This window comes from Pinus tabuliformis, chromosome 3_1 (genome assembly GCF_031772625.1).
Source record: "Pinus tabuliformis cultivar Carrire ecotype Pingquan chromosome 3_1, CPIR1, whole genome shotgun sequence".
Lineage (NCBI taxonomy): Eukaryota > Viridiplantae > Streptophyta > Pinopsida > Pinales > Pinaceae > Pinus > Pinus tabuliformis.
In genome coordinates this window covers 133,335,443-133,363,439 of record NC_142301.1, presented here as the reverse complement: position 1 = coordinate 133,363,439, position 27,997 = coordinate 133,335,443, and the positions used below count along the sequence as shown (strand labels likewise).

At 38.6% G+C, this 27,997-nt stretch overlaps 1 protein-coding gene across 4 annotated transcripts in view; it reads left to right on the top strand.

Moving 5' to 3' along the window:
* The window catches only part of LOC149186124 (protein CHUP1, chloroplastic-like), a 58,596-nt gene that overhangs the window by 15,144 nt on the left and 15,455 nt on the right, over positions 1 to 27,997 (top strand). For all 4 annotated transcript variants that reach the window (XM_089410907.1, XM_089410910.1, XM_089410908.1 and 1 more), the window contains 2 exons: positions 14,799 to 14,980; positions 15,760 to 15,871. In XM_089410907.1, the coding sequence (XP_089267033.1) occupies positions 14,799 to 14,980; positions 15,760 to 15,871 (294 nt within the window). The remainder of the gene's footprint in view (positions 1 to 14,798; positions 14,981 to 15,759; positions 15,872 to 27,997) is intronic.

Here is a 27,997-nt window from a genome sequence, read left to right as displayed (position 1 = left end):
GAATTTCAGAGCATCTCCTATTGTAGCTACTGGAATACAATTCAATTTATAATGTGTAGACACTGTTATTTGCAATTATTAAATTTACATTATAACCGGTGATACTAAACAATATTTCTATGTCATGACTCCTTTAGAGTCTAGACCAAGATATTGTGCAACATACTATTTACAAAGTCAAATTCACTATGTTGCCTCTGTGTTTGTGCTGTCAAATTCATTAGAAAAATATATAATTTCATGAATCATGATGTGACTCTGAAAACAATCTCATATTTCTTTAAAATGTGAGTGGGTATTGACATTTTAACCAAAGGTGCCAACTTGAATGTTATAATAATCATTGATGATGACGATGACAATGCTTATAGTGAATTGATGATGATGATTTGTTTATGTTTAATTCATGATGATGATTATGTATTTTTAAATATAGAATCTAGATTCTAAAGACTAAAAAATGAATGATAATATGAATTTTTTTATTTTATCATATATATATATATATAGCTGTCTGTGTGTGTGTGCGAGGTTTCCTTGCCATATTGTATCCAGATTTTTTGAAAATTTGCCGTATCCATTTCAAACCCCGTATTCATATCCGCTTCAATGCAACTTAGCTTTTCATTGTCTTTGCCTTTGTGACTTTTTGAAATGTTTTTTGCATTTGATTTGGTTGGGTCCCTCTTTACTATTACTTTCGAATTTTGTGCCCAATTTGGGAATTGGATTGACCTTATTGCTTTTGAATTTTGTGCCCAATTTAGTAATTGGGCTTGATTAAAAGATTGGGCTTCTTTCTCCTATTTCTTTCAAATGTTGTGCCTGGTTAAGGAATTGGGCCATGATCGAACTCCTTTCTCCTATTGCTTTTGAATGTTGTGCTCGATTTGCAAAATCAAGGCCTCTTTCAAGCATTTTGAATTAATTATTGATCGGTCATGATTTTACAATTGGGGCTTTTGATTCTACTTGATGCTTTGAATTTGGATCCATCCTCCATTTGCAAATAATTGTGGGAACGAGTAATCCTCCAAGGCTCACTTTATATTAGATATACTTAATGCCTTAGTCACTGTCAAAAGTGCAACCTGCAATTCAAATGCCAAGTCATAAAGTGGTTTTTGTGTAAAGTGATTTGGATGTAGCATAAGTTTCCACTTGGGCAACAATTACATTCCTAGCCGCTAGTAGCAGCTTTATCTCAAGTGGGACACCTTCCTAGAAGACTAAAATAGCCAGGAAAGTGAAATAGTCCAAAAGAGTAAATAATTGTTTCGGTTAGACTTCTCACACATGGCCCTAATTTCACGAATTTGAGCGAGTGGTGGCCCCAAATTAAAAATTAAGCCCTCACCAAAAGGGGTCAATCAGTAGAGGCAACAGGAAAAGGGAGGGCTATCATTGGTTGTAAGGAGATGCCTTTTCTAACCTAATTCTGGGCTCAATTTTCTCCCAACAGTTGAGATATTTTTTCTAATTTATACATGATGTTCATGAGAGGTTCAAATCAGTAGCAAAATAGAGGAAAGAGGCCATTAGAAATTGAAAATCTGCCTAGAGTATCACTAATTTTGCAATAGGAAGTCACATTCTTCTTCATCTACTTCTCCTCTTTCATCGTCATTCTCTCTGTAGGCATCATCTAAGCAATGGATATTGTAAAGGGATGCATGGAGGTCCAGGGTAGTGATTTTATAGTCCCAACCACTAGTGTACTTATTGTATAAATGCATGGTTGTTTAGACCTGAGATTTTATAGTCCCCAACACCAGAGCTGCTATTTCGTAAATGAACTGTTGGGTTTATAGTGTAATCAGGACTTAGGTACATTGTCATTGGTAAAGTAATAAATTTCAAACAAGTTATGCTGGTTTCCTTTTTATTTTCTATCTCACATGGTGTTGAATAAACCAATGGATCTATGCTTGTATCGGCCATTTGATTTGCTATCTAATGAATATGTGTTAGGAAAGTAGTTCAACCTTCTCCTTAGCATATATGGAGGTCCAGGGTAGTGATTTTATAGTCCCAACCACTAGTGTACTTATTGTATAAAAGCATGGTTGTATAGACCTGAGATTTTACAGTCCCCAAAACCAGAGCTGCTATTTCGTAAATGAACTGTTGGGTTTATAGTGTAATCAGGACTAAGGTACATTGTCATTGGTAAAGTAATAAATTTCAAACAAGTTATGCTGGTTTTATTTTTATTTTATATCTCACATGGTGTTGAATAAACCAATGGATCTATGCTTGTATCGGCCATTTGATTTGCAATTTAATGAATATGTATTAGGAAAGTAGTTGAAATTTCTCCTTAGCATATGTTTGTTCATTTTCTCTGAGTTATTTGTCAAGCAGATGTAGATCATGGTGCCAGTTACCAGCCAAACTAGTTGTCTCATCAAGGCCTGTTCAAGATGCTAAGATGGCACCTACAGAACAAGTGTCCTCTGTCATCTCGGCACAAGTCCCCACTCTTTAAGCCCAACTCCTACTTGAATGGCTATGGGAGGATTCTCTTTCTTAGGTACTTCACCCAACAATTTATAGACTAGTGCTTTGATTGGTGTCTTGGGTGAAGAGAGGAGTTAGTTTTTTCTTACTAAAATGATTTGGAAATGATATTTATGCAAAAAAGTAATGCATAGTAGCAACAAATTTTGCTCTAAACTCAAGATATTAAACATGTGAGTAGCTCAAAAGAGCACATAATTAATGTACTTATCAAATATATAAGTTGTCCTTGATATATACCTTTGGTAAGAGGCTTTCCTGTGTATTTTTGCTCACTATCCTATGACTACAGTTTTGAAAAATGCAAAAAAAAACTCAGAAAACAAAGAGGAAATTCTCTTTTTCAGGGCCACCCTCACGTGTATACACACTCTATATTGGTAATCTAAAGGTGGGGAAGCTAGGACAAGTGAATTATCAATTTGACCCTTCCTCAGCTTCATTGCTACAACGAATCTGCATTTCCAGCAAGCCAGAAACTTGTTGCAGAGGTGGATCAAATCCCTACTAGTACAAAACTTGAAAAATTGTTTCAGCTTGTAATTTAACCTTCTAATGACTGGAATACGATAAGAATAGTCCCAAAATGATGATGTAAACTTGAATAATAAATTTGGGAACTGATACAAGGGGGTAATGATAAATAATCACTTGGATAATATTCTTGTACCTGAAATTTTGATGGATCTGAAGTATGTATCGCTATAAAATTACATATATCTGCAAAACTAACTCAATATAATTTATGAAGTGTGTTTGAAACACCAAAATAAGGTATATTTTTTCCTTGGATAAAATATAAAAACTATGGCTTCAAACCTCAAGGGTTAACTAGCTTATCTTGAGATAAAATACAGAAAGTGTAAGCTAGTAAATATTTTTAATTATATTTTTTTAAAAAAGAAAAAAGGAATTTTTTTTGAGTTTTTATTATTTTAGAATAAGATGGTTGAGATATGCTTACCTTAGCCCAATATTATGCTGAAGCAGTGTTGCAAACATCCCGATAACATCTTCATTTTATCACGAAATCACGATTTTTTGGCCCAGCCAATGTTTGCTGATTTTTACTGATATTTTGGTGGTATCTTAATTTTTCTGATGTTTGCCAATTTTTACCGAAATTTTCTCAATTTTTATGATTTTTTGGTTTTTTAGACCTGTTGATGGGCCAGAATTCTCCACCAACCACAAGGCGATCTCCCCGGTGTAGAATCCCAACTAGATTCTGTTGAAATTTGGTACCGGAGACAGGTGGTTCCCTTAGGCTTTTTGATCTTTGGCCTAGGGAAAAGTGTCCAAAAGAATTTAATTTTTCTCCTAAAGTGACTTTATAATTTTATAAAGTTAAATCTAATTTAAAAGTGACTTTAAGTGATAAAGTTACTAAGTCTAATTTTAAAGTAACTTTTATAAAGTAAATGAAAAATTAGAAAGGAAAAGTGACTTTGGAAATAAATGACTAAGTGGGTCTTTATTAAAGTGGGGTGAATTAAAAAATAGAAAGTGAGATTTAAATGAGCATTTAATCTCAGCCATTGATCTAAATCTATTTCAGCCATTGGATTTAGAGATCATCCAAAAGTCACTTGGATCACCCAAAAGTCACTTGGAGTTATATTAAAGGAGGAAAATGAGGAAAAGGTCATTCATTCTTTCATGAGCAGATTGGGAGAATGAGAGCAAGAGAGCAAGAGAGATTTCTGAGCAGGGAGGAGAAGGAGACAGTAGCTTGGCACAGATTCCAAGGCAGCAGTTGAGCAGATTTGTACAGCTGATTCAGCACATAGTGAAAGACAGATTTTTGCACAAAAATCGAGGAGCAGTTTGCTGATTTTTCTGCACACAAAACGGAGGCTGTACAACATTTATTGCTGTCCTGTTTGCTGTAATTTCCAGATTGTTGTGAGGCACGAGAAAGGAGATAAGTTGTAAATTTGCTTGCTGATTTTTTGCTGAATAATTCTCACTGTAAAAAGGCAATTTTCAGAAATAAAGAAGAGCTCTCAAACTGGTTTTCCTCAAGAGTTGTAGGGGGTTTTTCCAGGGTCAAGTTGACCAAAAATATCAGTGTTTTAATGTGTTTTAATGGCTATTTTTGATTGCTGATTTTTAATTCTGCAATTTCCAGCATTCTGAAAAATTTCCAGAATTTGTGTTTTCAGCAATATTTATTTTTTCAGTCTGTTAAATGTATGGTTATGGGAATGGGCATTTAACTACATGGGAGAAATAAGGAGAAACTGAAAACCGGGGTGGGAAAACAGAGATTTTTACATGGTATTAGAGCTTGAGTGCTGAAGGGCAGTTTGGGACAGCAAAAGGAAAAATTACAGTTGCTGATTTTTCACTCAGAAAATTCCAGCAAGCTGATTTTTTCATAAACAGCAGTTTTATCTTTACTACAACAGTGCTATTTTTCAGTTTTAGGACAGCAGGATGTCATTGGGATTGAGGGTGGAGGATAGGCTGGATGGGCATATAAATTACAGCGTTTGGAAGGAGAGAATGCAGAGTATCTTTGAGGAGGCAGAAGTCTGGGATATCATGGTGCATACCGCACAGAACCCTGTTGTTGTACCCACTGATGTTACTCAGTTGGCTGAGTATAAAAAGAAGAACAATAAGGGTAAGAGGCTGATTCTAGACGGAATCAAAGACCATTGCATTCCTCATGTGAGAGGAAAGAGCAATGCCCATGAGATGTGGACAACATTGTCCAATCTCTACCAGAGTACCAATGAGAACCGGAAGATGGTCCTGAAGGAGAAGCTGAAGAACATTAAGATGGGGAATGATAGTGCAGCTGGATATCTCACAAAGATTACCAATGTGAGAGATGAGTTGGCAGCGATTGGAGAGGCCATTCCATCCACTGAGTTGGTGCGTATTGCAGTGAATGGCCTCCCCTGTTCATGGTTGAACTTTGCTGATGGGGTTTGTGCACGTGAGACCCTTCCCACATGGGAGAGGTTTTGGGATGATTGTATTCAGACAGAGATCAGAAAAGGACAGCTTGGGGCAGCCAAGCCAGTTGAGCAGGATGAGGACGTAGCACTGGTGGCAGGAGGCAAGAAAGGCAAAGGGAAGAAGCAGGCTTCCACAAGCAGTGGTGGGGGCAAAGGCAAAGGTAAAGGTAAACAGGGGAACACATAGAAGGACTATTCCAAGGTGAAGTGTTGGAATTGTCAAAAGATGGGACACTATGCAGTTGTGTGTCCGGAGAAGAAGAAGAAGAAGGGGAAGAACCAGGACGTGGCAGCTTCAGCAGAGATTGAGGACTTTGCAGGTCGTTTTGATCGGGAGTTTGCGTTCACTACGTGTGAGTCCTCTAGTGCAGGATCACCTGCCACACAGGTTCAGAGGGAGCATGCTTTTCCCTCGATTAGCGGAGCATCTTCAGGTATCTGGTATGTGGACAGTGGGGCTTCACGTCATATGACAGGAGTCCGTGAGTACTTCTCAGAGCTTTCAGAGAGTGGCACTGATATTGAGGTAGTACTCGGTGATGACAGAGTTGTTAGAGCAGTCGGGGTGGGGACAGTGACATTTCAGAGGCAGTCCAAACCTCCCTTGAAGGTGTCAGAGGTTCTTTATGTGCCAGGGATGAGGAAGAACCTCATATCCGTCTCAGCTTTGGAGGACAGAGGATATGAGGTACTGTTCAAGGGAGGACAGGTGTTTGATGTATCCCAGGGGCACTCCAGCTGATTCAGCTAGAGTGATAGGTGTACGCCATGCAAAGGTGTACAAGTTTGCATTCCAACCCCTTTTGGCATTGAGCAGTAGTACCGACAGCAGAGCTAGCAGTTCTGAGCTGTGTGAGATTTGGCACCGCAGGATGGGACATATGTATCATGGAGCCTTGAGGACATTGCGGGAGATCACTACAGGTGTGCCAGATTTCAGTACTGATCACTTTGATACTTGCAGAGGTTGTGCGATGGGCAAGTTTGCCAAATCCCCTTTTCCCAGCAGTGACAGCAGAGCGACTGGGATACTTGATTTGATTCATTCTGATGTGAGCGGTCGGATGTCTCATGTTTCCTTGAGTGGATATGAGTACTATGTCTTATTCATTGATGATCACTCCAGGAGGACCTGGATTTATTTTTTGAAGACCAAGAGTGAGGTCTTCAAGCGGTTTCAGGAGTTCAGAGCTCTTGTGGAGACTCAGACAGGTCGAAAGATCAAGTCCTTGAGGTCGGACAATGGAGGAGAGTACACCTTTGGAGAGTTTGTTGACTATTGTGCGGAGGCAGGCATTAGGAGGGAGTTCACTGTTCCTTACAACCCCCAGCAGAACGGGGTTGCGGAGAGGAAGAACAGATCCATCATAGGGGCTGCCAAAGCCATGTTACATGATCAGGGGTTGCCATTGTTCTTGTGGGCAGAGGCCTGCAACACAGCTGTTTACTTGCAGAACAGGAGTCCGCATTGTGCCTTGGGGCACATGACTCTGGAGGAGGCTTTCTCTGGGAAGAAGCCTGATCTTGGTCATCTTCATATCTTTGGATGCATTACATACTCCTATATACCCAAGGAGAAGAGGACCAAACTAGAGCCCACCGCAGAGAAGGGTATCTTTGTGGGCTACAGTGAGACCTCAAAGGCCTTTCGGATTTACATTCCTGCACAGAGGAGAGTTGTTGTCAGACGGGATATGAAGTTCGAGGAGGACAGGGCCTTTAGGAGGTCACGGGAGTTAGAGTATCTAGATCAGCCAGACCCTCAGCAGTAGTTGAGTCAGTCGCAGGGATCCAGTGGGCAGGGATCAGGAGGATCCGGAGGTACATCTATGAGGATGTCAGGTTCATCAGTGAGCAATGGCTCGCCGAGCCAGAGGGGCGGTGCTCCGGGCAGCATGCAGAGCAGTTCACTAGGGAGTCCACTGATGGACAGTTCACACGGTACCTCAGCTTCTACAGGTTCAGGTGCAGGCAGGAGGACAGCAGACAGACAGTCAGGAGTTCAGGCTACTGATGATGATGAGGAGGAGGAGTTTCATTCTCCAGTGGGAGAAGTGTGCTCAGGGAAGAGGAAGCCCAAGTGGCTTCAGGACACCTTGAGAGATGCCACATCTGTTGCTGAGCCGAAGAGGCCGGTCAGAGAGAGTAGACCATCTGAGAGGTTTTGTAGCTATATGGCGATGGTTACCAGCATCCTTGACTCTGAGCCTTCTAGCTATGAGGAGGCAGCTAGCCAGCGGGTCTTGAGAGAGGCCATGCAGGAGGAGTATTCTTCTATCATGAAGAATGATGTTTGGGAGGTGGTGCCGAGGCCTGAGGGCAAATCCGTGGTTACTTCCAGATGGCTTTACAAGGTAAAGCATGCTGCAGATGGCAGCATTGAGAAATTCAAAGTGAGGTTTGTGGCTAGAGGGTTCTCCAAAATTACTGCACCTCAATCGCTGAGAGAAGCAACTGAAAAACATCCAAAATTACTAAACTAACAATGTTTAGTATGATACCACGTGAATGCTGAAGCCTAACTATTGCTAGTCTCTACGCTGAACTTTTGAATTTATTGCGCTGCTGCTGACCTCTTCTTTGTGCCATCTGCACTGCTGTCAACTCTGCTTTGCGCTGCTCAAACTCTTGCGCTCCTAGCCACTGCAATTGTCTCTCCGACACTCCTCGGCACCATCTGACACTAGTCCATCTTGCTACTGCAAAACTGGGCTCTCGTAGCAAGGTATTGAACCAAGAGGTGGACTCCTCAAGGATCTTGCCCCTCTATAGCTCTATCGAACTACAGTTCTAAATTAGCCCACCTCCCTCCTGGAGGTATCTCGGCTGTCATGGAAAACTCCTCTTCCTTGATCTTCGCGGGCGCAGCCTTTGGATCGTGTTTCTCATCCTTGTCCTTCTTCCTGAGAGGACATTGAGATGCATAGTGGCCCATCTCACCACATCTGAAACACTTCTCCTTCGAGATGTCCTCCTTACATCTCCGCTGCTCCTGCTGTTCCTTCGATGCAAGGGCTGCATTATCCTCCTCCTTGGGCTTCGACCCACTGCTGTGCTACTTCCATCAAGTTTGACCTTGACCAGGTCTCTCCTCAGCTCCTCTTGTTTTAGAGTTGCCCACATCTCATCCCAATTAGGCAATGCTGCTCTGCCCAGGATACTCTGGACAAAGACTTGCCACTCATCTGAGACAGAATTGAGGGCTAGTCTAACCAACTCTGAATCTTGAGGTGTATGCCCTGCAACAGACAACTCATCACGGGTTTCCTTCAGCTTCGTGAGGAATGGATCCACACGCTCTCCCTTCTGCATCTAAGCAGATCTCAGCTTCTGCTCTAAGTACATCTTTCGCTGCTCGGAAGATCCCTGATATAACGTGGCCAAGGCATCCCACATCTCTTTAGCAGTGCCTCTACTAGCGACATGACACACAATGTGATCCTTTACTCCATCCAAGATCATCCTCTTGGACTTCACCATCTCAGCTCTATACTTCTTCAGTGCATCTGCATCCGCAGGTTCAGCGACCACACTGTCGACGTACATCTTGAGGGCATGCTCATCTAGAAGGAAAGACATTCTAGCCTTCCAGATGACGTAGTTGGATGCTCCGTCCAACCTGTCCTGATCCCTCAAGCCACTGGTTGCCATATCTGCCAAAAATGTCGAAAATCCCCTCTGCTTCTCACTACTGCTGCTCATCCATGAGAAAACGAACTTCTTAGCGGGACGTCTGCTGAGGAAAAGTTCCCTCAAGGTGCTTCTCTTCCTTCTTCTGACTTTTTTCAACCCAACAAACGACCTACTGAAAATCTGCATCCCACTAGCTCTCTCACGCCGAGGCTTTAGCACTGCTCCCTTTGCCCTTGCAAAAATTCGAACTGGAAGTCCTTCTCTCCGTCGACTCACTCGGAGAGAGACTGCCTCGAAAATCTGCACTCCCGGCTTGGAACTGTGTCAGCCCTTTGGGGATTTCGAATTGCTGCCTCCTGCAACTTTTTTGAGCTCCTTTCTTCTGCTCAGCATTGGATCTATTGGCTCTACTCTTTTTGCTTCACCTGTAGCTCTGATACTATGTGAAAATTCCACAAGAGGAACCCCTACTGCAACAAACTGATGTTACTTCTCCTACTTGTTAATCCATACAAGTTATTCACTGTGTGCTATGGAAAATATCGAAGTAAATACTAAATACTACTGCAACCTTCACTTAATTAATTTATATGCGGAAACAAGATATTGAGCAAGAAAGAAAATACAACACAATAGACACCATTATTTTTGGACAAACATCCCTAGAAAAAACCAATGCGGGAAAACCGGTGCAATGGTTTTGAGGGTTTATTATTATTAAGTAGTAGCAAATTCTGAATACATCTTTGATTACCTCTCAGGTTATTCAGTTACAGAGAGAGAATACTGGCAAAAATAATTGTGAGATTACCTCACACTATCATTGTAAATCTTGGCTGATCCCGCCCCAGAATGATTTCCCCCTGTTTTTTTGGTTGACTTTGTGCTGCCTCTGCATAGTATTTGCGTCATCTCAGCGTCAAGCTCTCTGGGGATAGCATCAATCCTCTGGCTGGTCTATTTGCTGCCCAGGAGATTTGATTTCTGCCTCCCAGTCTCACACCTTGGCTCCTGGCTTCTGAAACTCGAATTCCCTCTGCAAATTTCGGACTCCCTCTTGGCTTCTGCGCTGCCTCTGCGTGGCTCTGTGTTAGCCTTTCTGGCTCAACGTTGTCATTATTGGATTACTCTCAGTGTCTCTCTGTTGATGATTCTTCGGCTGAGAAAATCTCTCTCTTCGGACGCTGTCCTTGCCCTTCAACTGCAAGAAATCTCCTCGATCAAAACTTTCTCCTGAAAACTTCTCACTTCCGAAATTCGATCTCTTGATCTCTTGGTGTGTTTTCAAAATGACCGTGAAGCCCCTTCTTATATCTTCCTGTTGGACAACCAACGACCTTTAACTCCTAATCGAAGGCTTAGATCATTTTGACTTGATCTCCGTCTTTTTCTAGAAGTTACACCCACAATTAGATTAATACCCATTAATATTTTAATTTTCCTAAGTTTAGACTTAGAAACTCCATTAAAAATATTAATTTTTTTAATAAAATTGTCTATGAGTGGAATTTCCCAAAACACTTTCTGGGTTCTTTGGAATATATGTGCCCAAGCCTCCTTGCAAAATTTGATGCCTAGAGCACATCCGATGCTACCCCAAATCAACACCTTCATCATCTAAGGATGGAAGCGTTGTTTGTGTTGATTGATGGTCACCAAGTGCCCTTTTAAGGTAGGATACATGGAAGATGTTGTGGACACAACTTTTATCCGGAAGGATTAAACTATATGCAACTTGGATGATCTTTTTGTTGATCTGGTATGGTCCATGGAACTTTGGTGCTAATTTAATTTTTCCTTTTTTTTTTAAGGATAGTTGTTTGTACGGTTGGAGCTTGACAAATACCCATTCTCCAACTTCAATTTCTCTCTTAGTTCTGTTTCAGACAACTTGTTGCTTCAAACGGTTTCTTGCATTATTTAGATTTTCTTTTAGAGTTTGTATGACCTTTCGAGTTTCTTCTAGTTGGTTTTTAACAATTGGTAGTTTTGTCTAGATGATAGCCAGGTTCGTACCCGTACAAAGCTTGAATTGGAGTCATTTTTGCTGACGTGTGGTAAGTAGACTTGTACCACCATTCAACGAGATGTAACCACTGAACCCACTTATTTTGCTTGTGTGTGGCATAACAACGTAGGTAAGCTTCCAAACATTTATTGACAACCTATGTTTGGCCATCTGTTCGATGATGGTAAGCAGAACTCATGTTGAGGTAGGTTCTTATATGATTGAATAATTCCTTCCACAAATTACCCTTAAATTTGGAATTTCTATCGCTCACAATGACCTTTGGAAATCCGTGTAATTTGTAAATATTTTTGCAAAATATCTCAGTGATTTGTTTTGCTGAGTGTGATTTCTTCATTGCAATAAAGTGAGCATACTTGGTGAGTCTGTTGACTACTACAAGAATCTTATCCTTACCATCAGATACAAGTAAGCCTTCAATAAAGTCCATTGATATTTCTTCCCATTTCTAATTTGGAATGTTTAAGGGATGAAGTAGTCCAGGTGTCATAATATTTTCACTTTTATTCCTTTGACATTTATCGCATTTTGCTACATATTTTTGAATATCGTGACTCATTCCCTTCCAAAAGAATGATTGGCGTGCATTATAGTAAGTTTTAAAGAATCCAACATGTCCGGCTGACAGTGAATCATGTGACTCCTTGAGGATCTTGGTTTTAAACTTGGAGTTTGAATTCAGATAGATTCTTCCCTTGTACCATAGAATGTCGTTCTTCCATTCCCATTTTGAGTTGTGCGGAAGGTTATTGATTATAGCGCTTGTTTTTGGATCTTTTTCATATTCACTTCGAATCTCATTAAGCCATTTGGGAACAATAATTGATACCAGATGGAGCACAAAAACTAAGCAATTAACAGCTATGATATAAATCTTATTAATAATTGAATGATGCATTATAGGATGAGAAGCCCTGGCTTAAATACAGCCTTGGTGCCTTTTGGTGAATGGGCATGATCTTTGATCATCCCCTTTGCCTATTAACTAATAAAAATAACTAATTTTTATATAACAAATTACTTGCCCAATTACTGTAAAACAATCTATTCAAACTGAAGTCAACAGGATGCTCTAACCAGAAAGTCAATGCTGGTCAAACCAGCAGAAAATCTCCTCCAAATTAGCTCGGTCAAACCCAGTCAACTCGGCCTCCAAAGACTGTTTGAATCAGTGCAAAGGGCCTGCGGTCATTGCAGGTCAAACAACAGCAAATTCCTCAATTTCTGTGCCAGGGGATGCGGCCTAAGGAAGTCGGATTTCCTGCCTGAAAAACGAAGTCAAAGGAGTGAGTTTGACCCTCGGTGAACACTGCTGCAGATGGCCCAAAAACAGTCCTGAAATTCTAGCCTGAAATTTTTGGTCAACCCAAGTCAACGGTGAAGAAGAGGAGCTGCTCCTTTGCTGTACAAACCAATGAGGAGAGGAGAGAGAAAGATGTGTTGAGATGATGTCTAAAATGAGGAAAATGCCTCTTCTATTTATACACAACGTTGAGGGTGAAGAGACGTCTGTTGGGCTTCATGAGCCTACATTAGACTTCTGGCCGACCTTGACAATTTGTCCATAGAAAAAATAAATTCATAATTCCATTTCTGCTTGTCAGAATGAGATGATCTTTAGATCAATCCTGCACCTCTCGGAAAGAGGAATCCAATAAAAATATCATCTCCATCATATGAGCTGTCCAAGGTGGAGTTTGGCCCTAGTTGCCAATTTTAACACATATTAACATACAATTTCTGAGCTGGTGTCACCTCGATCTTCTTCTATTTGCAAAGCAGTCCCCCTTTTTTTAATTGTTTTGACAGTCAACGTCTAATATGGTGTTGTGACCAGTGACTCTAAGAAAATACTAAGTGCCTCCGTGATATTCTTTTCCTCTTTCATGACTTTAAAGCTGCTGTATTTTAAACTTTAAGGTGGCACAAACCTTCTGAAAAACATAAAAAGAATAAAAATTCACAAAACCCTTCTGACTGAACATAATTTAAACCTTTGCTTGAAGTGCCAGCAATACTGTTCAAGCAGCCTTATTTCTTTTCACTGTGTGCAACATCCCATGTATATGGAAACCCAGAGAATTCAACAGTACATACAAAGTTTGATTGGTAACTTTATCCACCAGAAATTGTTCGAGAAAACAGAAATGCACAAGCGTGCTGATCGTGACAAAGGATAGGCACCTTCTGTCAATAACTTTGGTCCAAAAGAAACTGCTGGCAGCCACAGACCTACCAGGCCCTCCCAACGCCCACTTGGGTCTGCTGGTTGTATTTCACGGTCATTTCAACACAAATCTGTTTGTTACTGAGCTTGATATCTCCGTATCTGTTGGCTACTGAGCTTGATACCTCCCCCAAGATGCAATTGAAATTTTGTTTCTATCGGTACATCTGCTCGAAGAAGGGGTAACAAGACCTATTTTTCAAAAAAGAAAACAGCTTTATAGTTGCTTGCACTATTACGGTATTACCTTGCTTACTATTGAGGGTAAGATAAGATATGATATGATAATTTTATTAATTTCCGACAAATGACCGCAAAAGTAGGAAGGTACATCCTGTAACATAAGGTGCAATGTAGGAGTGCAAAAAGAACTCCTCGGTGAGATGCTAAAAACAGCAAAATCTAAGCTCATTATTATCAACTAAACATGTAGTTAATCAAGCTAATAATTCTAAAGGGTGGGAAGGTGTTTCTCGACATCCAGGTTTATTCGTTGGAGAGGAGAACCTTATCATACCAACTGACTGATTTTAATACCTTGGCTAGAAAGGTCTATATAAAGGATTGGAAAGCTAGGTACAGGTATCTAAAAGTCTTGATCAACCATTCTTTCAATTTGTGTTACGTGGTCACTACTTACAACATGAAAAATCATTGAGGTGAAGAGGAGAGCATCAAATTCAGGTGAGATTATAGGGTGGAAATGTTTTCTTAGTGTGAATATGTTTTGAAAGCATAGTAACGAGTACGTTCTCAACGTAATTCCAACCTGTTTGCATCAAGTTGGGATCCATATCTCACGACTGTCAAGAAGAGAGGATCCTGATTTTGAAGCTGGGTAATCTTTATTATTTTACGTTCTCAACGTAATTCCAACCTGTTTGCATCAAGTTGGGATCCATATCTCACAACTGTCAAGAAGAGAGGGTCTTGATTTTGAAGCTAGGTAATCTTTATTATTTTCTTTTAATAAAATTGTGAACAGATATGCAACCCGAGAACCAATGAAGGGTTGCAGAAATACTATATAACAGAAAGGATTGAAAATAACCGAGGGATACAAAGTGCTGTCCTGCAAAGGAATATCTTTGTAAAAATTATATGGTGCTTAGACCCATTGTTTAAATGTTTTATTGTTTTAGATATTTTAATTACCAAACCTGGATCTTTCAAGAGGGTTAGCTCTCATATATAGGTTTAAACTTACGTTTTGAAAAAGTGAATCTTATAGGCATAGAGTCAATATGGTAAGATGCATGGATGGTTATGGGCAGCGGTTGATTAATATGAATTCATAGATCAAACTGATCTGAGGAAATCATAAATGATTTATTTATTCTTTCCTGTTAAGCATCTTGCTAGAGTAAATCAGACATGGCTTTATATGCTTAGAAAAAAAGTGTTTTACTTCTGTTTTCAGGTTGACGAGCGTGCAGTTCTTAAGCATTTTGATTGGCCCGAGGGTAAAGCTGATACTTTGAGGGAAGCAGCATTTGAATATCAAGATTTGCAAAGGTTGGAGTCAGAAATTGCTTCCTTTGTTGATGATCCAATACTTTCTCGTGACACGGCCCTCCATAGGATGTACTCCTTACTTGAATCGTAAGATCTTATGCCCTTGTTTCTTATTACTTGTAAAATTAATCGCTTTTATATCAGCCGTGATTCAGGAGGAAAATATTATTACTCAAAAACAAGGATGAAAACAGCAAGTTGTTTTGTTTAGATGTTTGTATTTGTGTCCATTTTTTGCTTTCAAGAGTTTAGCATGCACCCCAGCGACTTGTGGCTCAAAATCACGTGTCAAGATAAAGTGCAGGGATTGTATAACTTCAAGGCAAAGCATTTTTTTAATGAAAAATTGTGGTAACTTAAGTCAAAACAGTAGGTTGTTTTCTTTAGATGTTTGTATTTGTGTCCATTTTTTGCTTTCAAGAGTTTTACCATGCACCCCAGCGACTTGTGGCTGAAAATCACGTGTCAAGATAAAGTGCAGGGATTGTATAACTTCAAGTCAAAGCATTTTTTAATGAAAAATTGTGGTAATTAAGTCTTATCTCTAGTTGTCAACATGACACAAGTCATTACTTAAAAGAGATCAGTTGTAAATTGAAAATTCAAAGTTTGTAGAAGGCCAAATTATGGAGTTGTGTCTTGTCTTTGTGTTATCTTAAGTTATCTAGAGCATACAAGTGATCACTTAAAAGAATTCCAGGAGTTTTGTCTGCTTATCTCTCTAGTTACCAACATGATACAAGTCCTTAAAAAGAGAGCCGGTGTAAATTCAGAGTCTTATAAAAGATTTTATTGAAGTTATTTTCTCTTTTAGTAGTTTACAGAGTTGAGAATGCTAACAAAACTTATTGTTATTCAATTTGCAGAGTTGAGAAAAGTATGTATGCCCTTCTACGCACACGAGATATAGTAGTTGCTCGCTATAAAGAGTTCAATATTCCTATTTACTGGCTGCTCGATTCTGGCCTTGTCGGCAAGGTATGCATTGTTTAGTGCTTATGTGAATTATCTTTCCATTGATATGGAGAAGAGCTTGATGAAAGTTATCCAGAAATATGTTAAAGAAGTCCCCTTCTACGTTCTGCTTTTGTTATTCCTAAACATCCTATTCAGTCAAGGTAATGCGTTAATATGGTTTTCTATTCTTTAGACTGGTATTTTGCTTCTTTTGCCCATTAAACAACAATCTCGATGCGTTCGGACATAAACGAGACAGTATCCAGTAGTGGATTGGCACAGAATTCTTTACCATTTAATGACTTTGGTTGGGACCCTATAGAGGAACACCATCAAAACCTGGATTTAGAGATCAGAATACTTCTGTATATTTGTGACTTTGGTTGAGAAAACCATGTCTTATAGGGCGAAGTAGCATGTGTGACGCCTAGTCGGAGCATATAGCTAACTGCAGTCATCAAGTTAGAGATCATAATACTTCTTCCTATTTGTGACTTTGGTTGGGAAGACCATGTCTGATATGATAAAGTAGCACGTGTGACACATATTTGTAGCATACGGCTAACTGCAATCATCGAGTTATTTTAGCTTTATAGGAAGAAAAAGTTGATAAAACTTTCTTGATATGTATATGATTCGGTGAGTCTGTGCACTCGATAGATATACTTCATGCGTATCTGTTACGTAGAAAACTGATGGCCTGTTTGCCTCTGTGATTTCTTATTTATTAGCGTGTAAAAATGTGTTTCTTTTTGCTCAGCATATTTATTTTATGCAATTGTTTATTTGTCCTGTGGGGGCATTTGAGGATCATTTTAGCATTTCACATCCCATTTATCTGTTCGATTTGGACTTTTGGGTGAGGAAAGTGTTGGAATAGCAAACAACGAGCTCCAAATAATGTCTATATCTAAATAATTATTGCATGACTTCAATTTTAGCATTGGCATCATGTGACCTCTTTAGTGGTTAAGTTATACTAGGTTACGGTTATAAGTTATGTAACCGGAAACGCCAAACCTTGATGCCAGAAATATGTTTCACATTTTTTAAATGAATCCTGGTATAAAACATTTCTGAAAATGCTTCGGCAACATTTCAGATTTTGACAATGCCAAATCTGTTGTGTCCGCCAACATTGTCCATTTCGGCTGGCATGTCGGGCATTTCAGTCACTAATGGAATTTTAGAATAAATAAGGTTAATCATTATTTCTTATACATTAAATTAGAAATAAAAGGCTTGGGCTTTCCTTAATCATAATTACTCTTCCTTTTTTTGTCTGTTTATTTCCAAATTTGGATTTCATGATTAATGTTTTGATTTTTTTTTTTATCTCATGGTTTTTTTCTTGCACGTGGAAAGACACAAACATACACACATGTATGTAAGTATTTGTTGTATATGTATGTAAGTATTTGTTGTATCCTGATTGTATAATGTCTTGATTTTCTAAAAAATTGCCATTTTTGTTTTGAATACTCTACCTATATCCATTGGTATCTGTATCCATGCGGCTTAGATTATAACATGTAAGCAATATGTAACAGTAAAGGTGAATGTTAGTGATAAGTGGTTGAACCACCATAGCTTGCTAAGTGTGCATAAGTATATGATGCTATGTTGCACAAAACTTTTAGGAACCCAGTGTTTTGGGCCGTACCCGTACCCGAAACTCCGAAACTCAGCGGAAACTCGACTGAAACTCAACCATCATGTAATCATCTATGAGAGTTAATATAGACTTGGTTTTCCTTCTAAATTGTCATCTATGGGTCGTATTCCCTTTTTACTTGCAAGATAATGTGTTCTTCACTTATTTATAACTTTTTCTTTTATATATTATATATACATATATGACGTTTCAGTCGACGTTTCGGCTGACATTTCCATTTTTGGGAGGGGACGTTTCTAAACGTACCCATTTTGGAGACTCCAAAACGTTTCGGCGTTTCTTGCAACTTAGATATGATGTAACATGCAAGGGTGAGTGTAGTATGCAATTTTGTTTGTGAGCAACCTGTCACAGGCTAGCCATTTGTTGTATTGTTGGTGCACAATCATTAATAAAATTAATGCTTCGTATTGTTAGTTTTTGAGTTACTTTGAAACTAAGTTGCATGATATGGGGAAATGAAAACATGTGTCTGAAACATAAATGCACTAGAAACATGACCATTAAAAAAATAGGAAACAGTGATATATATATATATATATAGAGAGAGAGAGAGAGAGAGAGAGAGAGAGAGAGAGAGAGCTATTTAAGAAAATTATATTGATACTTTGAAAGAAAGCATTTAAATTTTATGTTTTAACATTATGATTTAGAATATAGATTCATGATTAAAAAAAATTGGTCCATAATGGATTGGCACATGGGTGATGGTTCATGACAGATTTTGCATATTGGAGATAGCTTTCTTAGTGATTGGTTGACCTCAATTAGGTAGATGCTTGGTATTCTTCCCTAGGGCATTGGAGTTTTCTTGACAGCTTGGTTGACATCCTTCATGAAGGCTTGAGAGGTTCCCTTGCTTGGAGAATGCCCTACTTGGGAGGAGCATTGTGCATCTTGGACAAGGGCATAGGCCCTACATAGCATGGTTAGATTGGATTCTTGGATGGAGGCTTGGAGTTGGTTCAAGGACACCTGAATTGTGAGTGATTTCCTGCAATATGGGGAGTGGACCTGTTGACCACTGGAGTGGCACCTGATGATTACATGAAGACTCCATGCCCAAGGATGATCCAGAGGACACTTGTACCATCAGAGATCATCAGTCGAGTTTTTTAACTCTACTTCTATCTTCTCATCATCTTTCTTGTGCCCAGATTCCACACCCTATGGGGAATTGTAATAAGTGATACTAGTAATGATGAGTTTTGAGTCTATAACAGACCTAGGATGTTGGGACTCGATCAGCAAACGAGTACACCTTGGAGTGTTTTTTTATTTGGTTAATTATCCCTTCTTTTTCAGAGGTGGATAATTTTCTGGGTTTTTTCACTTACGTTTTATCCCAAAGCCGCAGTGACGGTTTGAAAGTTGAGCCCTTGACACATCTTAGTGTTTAGAGTCGATGTATATTACCATACTAGATCACATAAAAAATTTCATGGAATTTGGTTAGGTTTAGGTAGTCATTTTTTAATTTTTTAGATTTCCCGCAGGTCAAAAATTGCAAATAAAATTGTATTTAAATTGTAATAAGTGTAGTCTAGAGAAGTTGTATGGGGTATGAGTAATCAAAATTACACCTCTCACCCTCAACTTTTTACTATAACACACTTTGAGGGGTTAATAATGTGTTTTGGACTTTCAAAACTCACTTTTCTTAAGTTTAGTGGGAAATCTGGCATTTAATTAAGCCATAAATTAAATAAATGGAGAAAAATAAATATCCACACATGCTAAATATTGTGGAAATGAGGTGGAAAATTATGGGGGAGTTAAAGTGAAGTCCCAAGGTGATGTGGACTCCTAAAATCAAGGAAATGACATGTGCTCAAATAAAATCGAATTTCTGGCATTAAATGAAAAAGTTGCTTGGAAATTCGAATTTGTGAAATTAATGCACATTTGGGAAGATTTGGGAGAATATTTGGTGGAGATTTTTGTGGGAAATTGTCCCCACATGGGTTACCACCCATATACACTTGTCATTCCACCATAAAATTCGAATTTGGCACAAAAGGGAAGAAGAAAATGATGTCCACTTGCCAGAATTCGATTTTTACACTTGGCAATGGAGTTCCATTCAACAAATTCGAATCTCTTTGGGATTGTCACCTCATGCCACTTGTTTAATCACTTCTACATTGAGATTGGCTCCAATGCCATTTGTTATTGTCATTCTTAATTGGGATTTGCTCCCAACTCTCTATATAATAGAGCCATGGGCTCTCACATTGATAATATTGTTACTAGCTATTGTGCTTGCGGAAGCGTTGCTGCCTTGTACACTTTCAGAAATATCAATAAAGATTTTGGGGTTTTATTCATGAGGTGTTCCTCTTTCTTGAGTGTGATGAATTGTTGAGCATTGGTACAATTCCTTTTACACATGCTTTGATCTAATTTGCTTCCATATGCTCTTGTAGGTTTGTTAATGTAGAACTATCTTGCATTGACATTTGATTTAGAAGTATGCTCTAGGTATAGAATGCTCTAGTTGGTTTTAAATAAATCTCTAGAGTTTCTTATCATTGTTTATTGCTAAATCTATATGGAAGTAATTATTGATTGAAGTTTTGTAGAGGGAACATTTTGTTGGGATTACAGAATCAAGTGTGAGAGGAAGTCTTTGGAGAGACCAACCCACTCTTGATATATTCTTAAAGGAACTCTCATTTGTTCTTTGAACCTTCATAGTCTTATCTTACAAAGTGGTTTTGCAGGGATTTCGGCACATAGCTTGTACACAAGCCGAGAACTTCTAAATTTAAATCTCTTTAAAAAAAACATTGTACTTCATTTCTTTCATTTGCTATCTAAGAGCTTGAAGATGGCTAAGCAAAGACGAGAGTTTACTCTCACTCTTTAGCTTAGTCTTTTGTAAATTATAATTGTACATATACATTTTATCTTGCGGATTTTTCCATTAATACTTAACTTATTTTGCAGCCATTGTTTGGATTGTTTGCTAACTCTCATGTCGCAGATTTTGAAGAGCAACTTCTCACAACATCTAACAAGTGTTTGCAGGACCTTTGGCAAGTGTTGGGGGTTCGATTTCCAAGGATGTCGTGAGCCCTTTTGAGGTTTATTTTGGCCAAGTCGAGTTCACTAGAGGGCTGCCCATTTTCCTCTTTAAGCCGTGGGCATTTGGAGGAAACTCACACCTTGTTTCCATTGAATACGTTTTGTGAGATCCTGTCACTACTTTCTCAAGAAAGGAGGTCTAGTGTCCAAGTTTCAAGCAATTATTGTGAGGACTCCCCTTGAAGTATAGTTGAGAACTTTGAAGGGCCCTCTTCTCATTGTAATATTAATAAAAGATCTAACTTGCTTGTGGGAGCTTGGGATTTCTCCCATGGTATCCTATCTCCCCATTTAGAGGGAGGCTTCTCTTGGGTGGATTGACATTTGCATGGTTTAAGCTTTCATACTTCATTCACTTACATGCATGTTTTAATTGGGAATTAACACAACCTCACTATCACATTTCATTAAGTTAAAGTTTGTTACAATTTCATTTGAGCTTTGCATTTTCTTTCTCATTGTTGCTTGGAGCTACAAGCTTACATTTTACTTTGGACAATTCATCCTTTACATGCAAGCGTTTTATATTCTTAACAAACTTTGATTCGTTTCCATTTACCTTGGTAAATTGTTTCATGAGCACTTGATTACATGCTTCAATTTTATGTTACATTGTTATCTTGAATATTGGTGCAATTTATTGTCATTGTCTATTTGAAACAAATTTTACTTTCAAGCAAATTAGTTGTATCATTTTAATTCATTGATGAAACTCATGCAACACTTGTAAACTAATTTTATTCCTCCAATTGAAGTTATAATTGCAACTTATGTTGAACACTATTTCATTTTCAAGCATTGCAAATCAATCTCTTTGAAGCATTTGCATGTATCATTATTTTAATTTGGAGAATTGACACAATTTGCATTTCATCTAGGTATCTTAAGTGTAGGAAGGCTCCAAGCCTCATTAAAATTTTACCTCCAACATAAGTTGGTTGAAGTAGACATCTTAGGGATCCTCTACTCCTCTATTGACTCCTCACTGTGAGATTCATATCATTGGGCGAGGGCGAGGTTTGAGGATTGAATAGTTAAATTGTAATCTTGTTGTAGAGCTAATTAATAAAATTAACCAAGAGCACTTTCCATTACATTTACTTTACTTGTCTCTTGATGGTTTGAGTTTTCATATGCAAAGTCTATTCCAAAAGCAAGTATTGTAATCATTTCAAACAAGTGTTTTATTTTCATGTTTCAAGTCTAATTGCATATTGATGTCTTGGTTTAGCATTTACTTTCTTTTACATTTCCAAGTTAATTACTAATTTTTGGGTTTTGGCAAGATATGTTTTACATGTTTTGATTTATAAAGTTGATTATCTCAAAAGCATTTTGTATCTTACATATCTTGTGTTAACAATTCTTATTTACATTTCAGGGTTACTTTGTTTTCTCTTTTGAGAGCATTGCTTTTTACTTTGAGCAAATATATCTTTAAATTGTTGAGCAAATTCCTTATAAGACACTGGTTTTATGGTTTTTAATCATATTAATGATTGACATTGTTATTTCAAGTTGCTCACTTCATATTTGCCCATAAATCTTTAAAAGTAATCCATTTTCACTATAACACTCTCCTAGAAACTCACATCTTTTAACTTAACTTTTCATTAGGGACCACCCCCCTTAGCTAACCTAGGAGATAGCTCAAACAGAGAAAGTCGGGATAAGTGTGACAACCCCAACCCCCTCTCTGAGTTCCCTGCCACCAACCACACCTTGTGGGGTTGAAGGCTTTTTTCACTGACTTGTAGGTAGGTGTAGGCGGCAGGGTCAACAGGACCTAATGGAGCACTTGGTTTAGGAGCAATGGAGTCTATGTGGGCTTGTGATGGAGGGATGTGGATACACCTTTTGTGTAGCTACATGCCCTTATTATGTACAACATCACCTTGGAGCATGACATGTCTACCTTTGGAGTGGAGTGCTTCACTTGTGTTGTGCCTACATGTGTTTATTAAGGTTGTAAGATATTAGGCCCACAATCTATTGTTGTTCTCCCTTACCTCCCACATATATAGAGGAAGGAGAGAGATCTTAACATTCCTATCACTTTCATTCCTATTTCACTCATGTAGAGATGTGACCTAGAGGAGAATGCACTAGTCGTATTCTCTCTTAGCTTTTCATTTGTACTTTATTTCTCTCTCGTGGAGTCACTAGGGTTTTATGATCTTCTTGGAGAAATTGAAGTCTAGTGTCAGGGTTTCATCCCTTGAAGGTTTGACATTAGGGTATAGTTGGTGAAGAAAAAGAAGCAAAGAGGATGTCTTGTCTTGGAAGACTTGTTTTAGTGACTAATGCATGTTGGAGCTCTTTGGTTGAGCTATGGTTTTTCATTGCTTTTCCTAGCTAGGGTTTTGGAGAACTAGTGGATTCTACTCACCTTGTTATAAAGTTATGGTATGTACAACAACTTCATTTTATACATGTTGATGAAGTTTTCAGTAGTACAATCACGTGTAAATTGCAGATTTTATTTTCAACCATCTTTGTTCTTGATGAACACTTATTTACAACTATATGTCTTTGCTGATTTGACATAAGTAAAGGAAAATTACTTTAAGTGATTTGCCATCATAATTGAAGAAGTTAAGGATTGTTTTAGTTTTGTTATTGTTTCTATAAAAGTGAGTTTTTCTTCACGAAGAGTGAGGCAGATCCTGACCTATACTTCTTGTTGGTTGGATTTGAGCCCCTCATTTCCATATTGTATGTGGACAATCTCATTATGACAAGTGTAAAAAGACTAATTGCAGGTTGCAAGTCAGATCTAGTGTCAAAATTTGAGATGGTTGCAAATAAGATTTAGGACTTGAGTTTTGGCAACAATCGGGCGATGTCTTCCCCGAACATGGGAAGTACACTTTAGAAATATTCAAGAGATTTAGGATGGAGGACAACAGATTGATGGTCACTCCGATGATGACCAACTTGAAGAAGTTTGATTCTTTAGGTTCAAAGTTAGTAGGCTCCAGACATTATAGACGGTTGATTGACTAGTCGACTCCCTTTGTTGTGATTTGCAACCCCCAAACAAGTGTTGGCTGCCATAATTTCATGTAATGGATGTAGATTCAAGTTCTTGAGGTGTGACCTAGCTCTATGACTCCGCAACAGTAGAAAATCCTTATTATTCCCATAGTCACTGCAAATCAAGGGATCGACTTGCACTCAACTTTCATTAGTAACAGTTCCTTGTAATATCGGTGCGGCTTGACATCACAAGGGTTCCCTCCTCTTATGTCTGTTATAGTCTCCTCAAACTCTCGATGGCCTATGAGTTACTTGAGCAACCACCACAAGCCCCTAGGACTAATACCCAGGTTGCGATCAACCCACTGTGAATTGGTTTTGACTTGCGATCTAAACTCGTGTGCCCCACTACCGTGTTTTATCATTGTGGTCGTCCTATGCATTGTTGTTGCACCTGATGTGGCTACAACCAGCTAGTCGAGCCACTATCTATGTTTGCAATCATGTGTGTGCAATTGGCCTCCTCATGGGCATAGGGTAGCTACATCTAGCAACTCGTGCCACTGTGTATCTATATAATTCATCCCCACACTATTGATCAATGCCTCTCTTGTGTTTATAAACACTCCCAGGAGGTGACCCAAACTCTCCCAGTTCCACACAACCAATCCACACATTCCCTCTATGCATGCAGGTGATCACGATGGCAGCCTGTTCTCCCTTGATGCCACTACGTCCAATCTGCGGTGCTCTCGTATATGCACTCAAACTTGAGTTGTGTCTGATATTCTTGCTCCCAAGCAATGATCTTCCCCTTTTACCTCTAGTGCAGGCTACCAACATCTCCCAATTGCAAGTTAGGGTACTGTCTACGTATTCTAGGCAGTGATCAACCTTTCTTTCGCATGCAATGACATCCCACATAACCAAACGACTCTCCTCTTGCACAATAAGCCAAACGTGGATTTGATTCTCTCCTTGTGTGTAACTTCAACCCCCTACCAGCCAATTCACCTATCCTCTGTTGAGTAGAGATATGCAGGGAGTTAAGAGAAACCTCCCACGATCAAACACCCTCCAACAACCTTCCACAAGTTAGCAAAACACGCCCAAATCTGTGGACTAGAGGAAAGGGCTCCATGGAAATAATGTTTGATCCCAATCAACTCTAGCACTAACGACCTTTCCTCCAATTTGAATTTATTTCCCTTTCGTTTTTAATTTCTATATTTTTTTTCCAATATTTTCCTCCATCGCTTTTATCATTGTCACCTTATACGTCACTTTTATAAAGTTGACATTTTTTATTAAGTGACCCCCCTTTTATTAATTTCCCCCATTGCGACTCTAATCCCATGGGAGTCGAAATTCTGCTAGTGAATTGTCCCTCCGTCGATCATCTGAGAGGGGACATTACATGATCTTTGGCATATTCAACTTGAATCTCATCTAACCAATCAAGAATCACCATTATTGTCACACAAGTTGTTGTTTCATCATCTTTTCATGGTAGTGCATCCACAACTACATTGCCCTTCCCCTTTTTGTGTAATATTTCCATATCAAAAGTGGAAAGTTTTTCCATCCATTGTTGTTGTTCGGAATGTCTTGTTGTAATAAGAATTGAAGAATGTTGTGATTTGTACATATTGATAATTTACTTCCTAAGAGACATTTTCAACATTTGGCCAAAGCATGGATAATGGCGAGCGTCTATTTATCATATTTAAACTTTAAGCTTTCTCTTTTGTTGAGTTTTCGACTTTCAAAAGATTTCGAGTGGTCATTTTGCATTAATATTGCACCTATCTCGACTCCTAAAGCATCACATTCTAACACAAAGGGATTTGTGAAATCTAATGTTGCTAACACAAGTGTAGAAGACATAACTCTCTTTAGTGTCTCAAAACATTCGTCTACTTGGTTATCCCATTGGAAGGAATTTTTCTTCAACAAATTTGATAGCGGAGTTGTTAACTGAGCATAGTTTTTTATGAACATTCTATAATACCCTGCTAAACCTAGGAATCCTCTTAGTTTCGATACATTATTTGGTTTTGGCCATTCCATGATTTTACTGGAATCCACCTTAACTCCTTCCTTGGATATGATGTGGCCAAGATATTCAACTTCTTCCTTACCAAAAGTACATTTTGATTTTTTTGCATAGAACTGATTTTCTTCTAGGAGGGAAAGTACTTGCTCCAAATGCTTAAGATGTTCCTTCCATGTCTTGCTTATAGATAAGGATATCATTGAAAAAGACTAGAATGAACTTTCTTAGGTAGGGTTTAAAGAGTTCATTCATTGTTGCTTGAAAGGTGGTAGGGGCATTGGTTAACCCAAATGGCATCACCTTGAATTCATAATGACCTTCGTGTGTTTTGAAAGCAGTGTTTGGCGCATCTTCTAATCTAACTCGGATTTGATAATACCTTGACCTTAAATCTAACTTTGAGAAATATTTTGCTCCATGGAGTTCGTCCAACATTTCATCTATAAATGGGATATGAAACTTGTTTTTTATAGTTATCTTGTTGAGGCCTTGGTAATCTATTCCTAGTATGAAGGATCAATGTTTTTCCAAACCAACACTATTGGGGTTGAATATGGGCTTCTACTCGTTATGATAACTCTACACCTTAATAAGTCTTGAATTAATTTCTCTATTTTGGTTATACAATGGTGAGGATATCAATATGGTTTGATATTCACCAGTGTTGCACCTTATTTAACCTCTATTATATGCTCTGTCCTTCTCTTTGGAGACAACTTCATAGGTAAGTCTTGAAATACCTTGTTGTTTTTGCAGACTAATGCTTCAATCTCCAGGTGTTGAGAATCCACTGTTTTTGGTGTTATTATTGTTGACAAATCTAGAGCATAGTAATTATGTGATTTCTCTTCTATTAGTAATTGCTTGTGAGCGCTTTTTACTTCTTTAGATTAGGATTTTCTTTTACATAGGTTATTAGTGTTCTTCTTCATCAAATAGCTACCAATGCATAAACCATAAAGAGACAAGAGACACAAAGTATAGGCTATCAGCCAAGGCCAAAACCTCTCACTCTTTGAGAGGAAAACCCGAACAAATTCTTCTTCTTATAGAGATTCCAGTTGACGAATACCAAGACCAAGACGCTTGACCTATCTGCCACTCCAAGACCAAGACACAAGATCCTTAGTCAACGATATTCAACCTTTTGCTCCTTCCTCCTTCTCGACTTCTTCTTCAACCTTGGCTTGCTTTAGACTTTCGACCTTCTTCCACTTCAGCTCCCTAGGAGGACTGCACCACTGCTGCAACAAACTTCTCCTCTCCTCGGCCTTCACTGCTGCAATATATTAACTTTCGACCTTCTTCCACTTCAGCTCCCTACTGCTGCAACAAACTTCGTCCTTACTGTTGTAACAAACTTCTTTTCGTCCTTACTGCTGTAACAAACTTCTAGTACGGATAGGTGTTTTCTGCCCTTGAAACAGTCCCATAAAGTACCCTAAGAACCTCGCTCTTCCTGTCCTTTACTTCGCTGGTTATGAGAGGCTTCTATCTCCCTTTCTTGCACTTTTGTCCACTGCAGACCATCACAAAAAACTTCACCAAAATCTGCCTTCTGAAATGAGGCCGAGTTGCCTATAAATAGTTGTTTTCCTGTATATGAGCCAACATGAGTGTATGTGAGCCGACATGTCCTTTGGGGAATTTACATTATTCTTTTTGAAGTTGACATGAGGAGGATACTTTGCTTGGTCTTGGAGGGCTATTTATACTTATCTAATGACTCATATAAAATGTAGTATGCCCAAGAAGGGTCCTTCATACATGACATAGACTCAAATTGACTTTTATGACAAATCCTAAAGGCTCTCAATGGGAGCCATCACTAAAAATAAAATTCCTTGCTCATGAAACCCATGAGACAAGCATAATAATAATTTTATTTTTCTTCTTTTCATTAATTACATAAAATCACAATTACACATGTCATTATGAAGACTGAATGTAGTTTTCAAAAATTATCTCTATTGCATGGCATTGTGCAATGTAGATTGGTGCCCCTCTTTTAATTAGTTTTGTCATCTACTGAGAAGATATACTTTGAGTTGGTGGTGGTTGGAATTTGGACAATTTATATTTTCTTCCTTCCGATTTTAACTTGATAATTTTTTTTTGGTGATTCGCAGAGTAGGTTCTTAGAGTTTGCAACCATTGGATCCCTAATACGATGTCTACTCCTCCCAGGCGCACAATGGAGAAACGGGATTCTAATTCATAATCTTCTAATTGTAGCTTGACCTTGTGACTTCTCAATACCATCAATGCGTTTTCCATATGCTACCATTAATCTAATGTTTGCGGCTGGGAATATGAATAGATTTAGTCTTTTTGCGACTTTTATACCTAT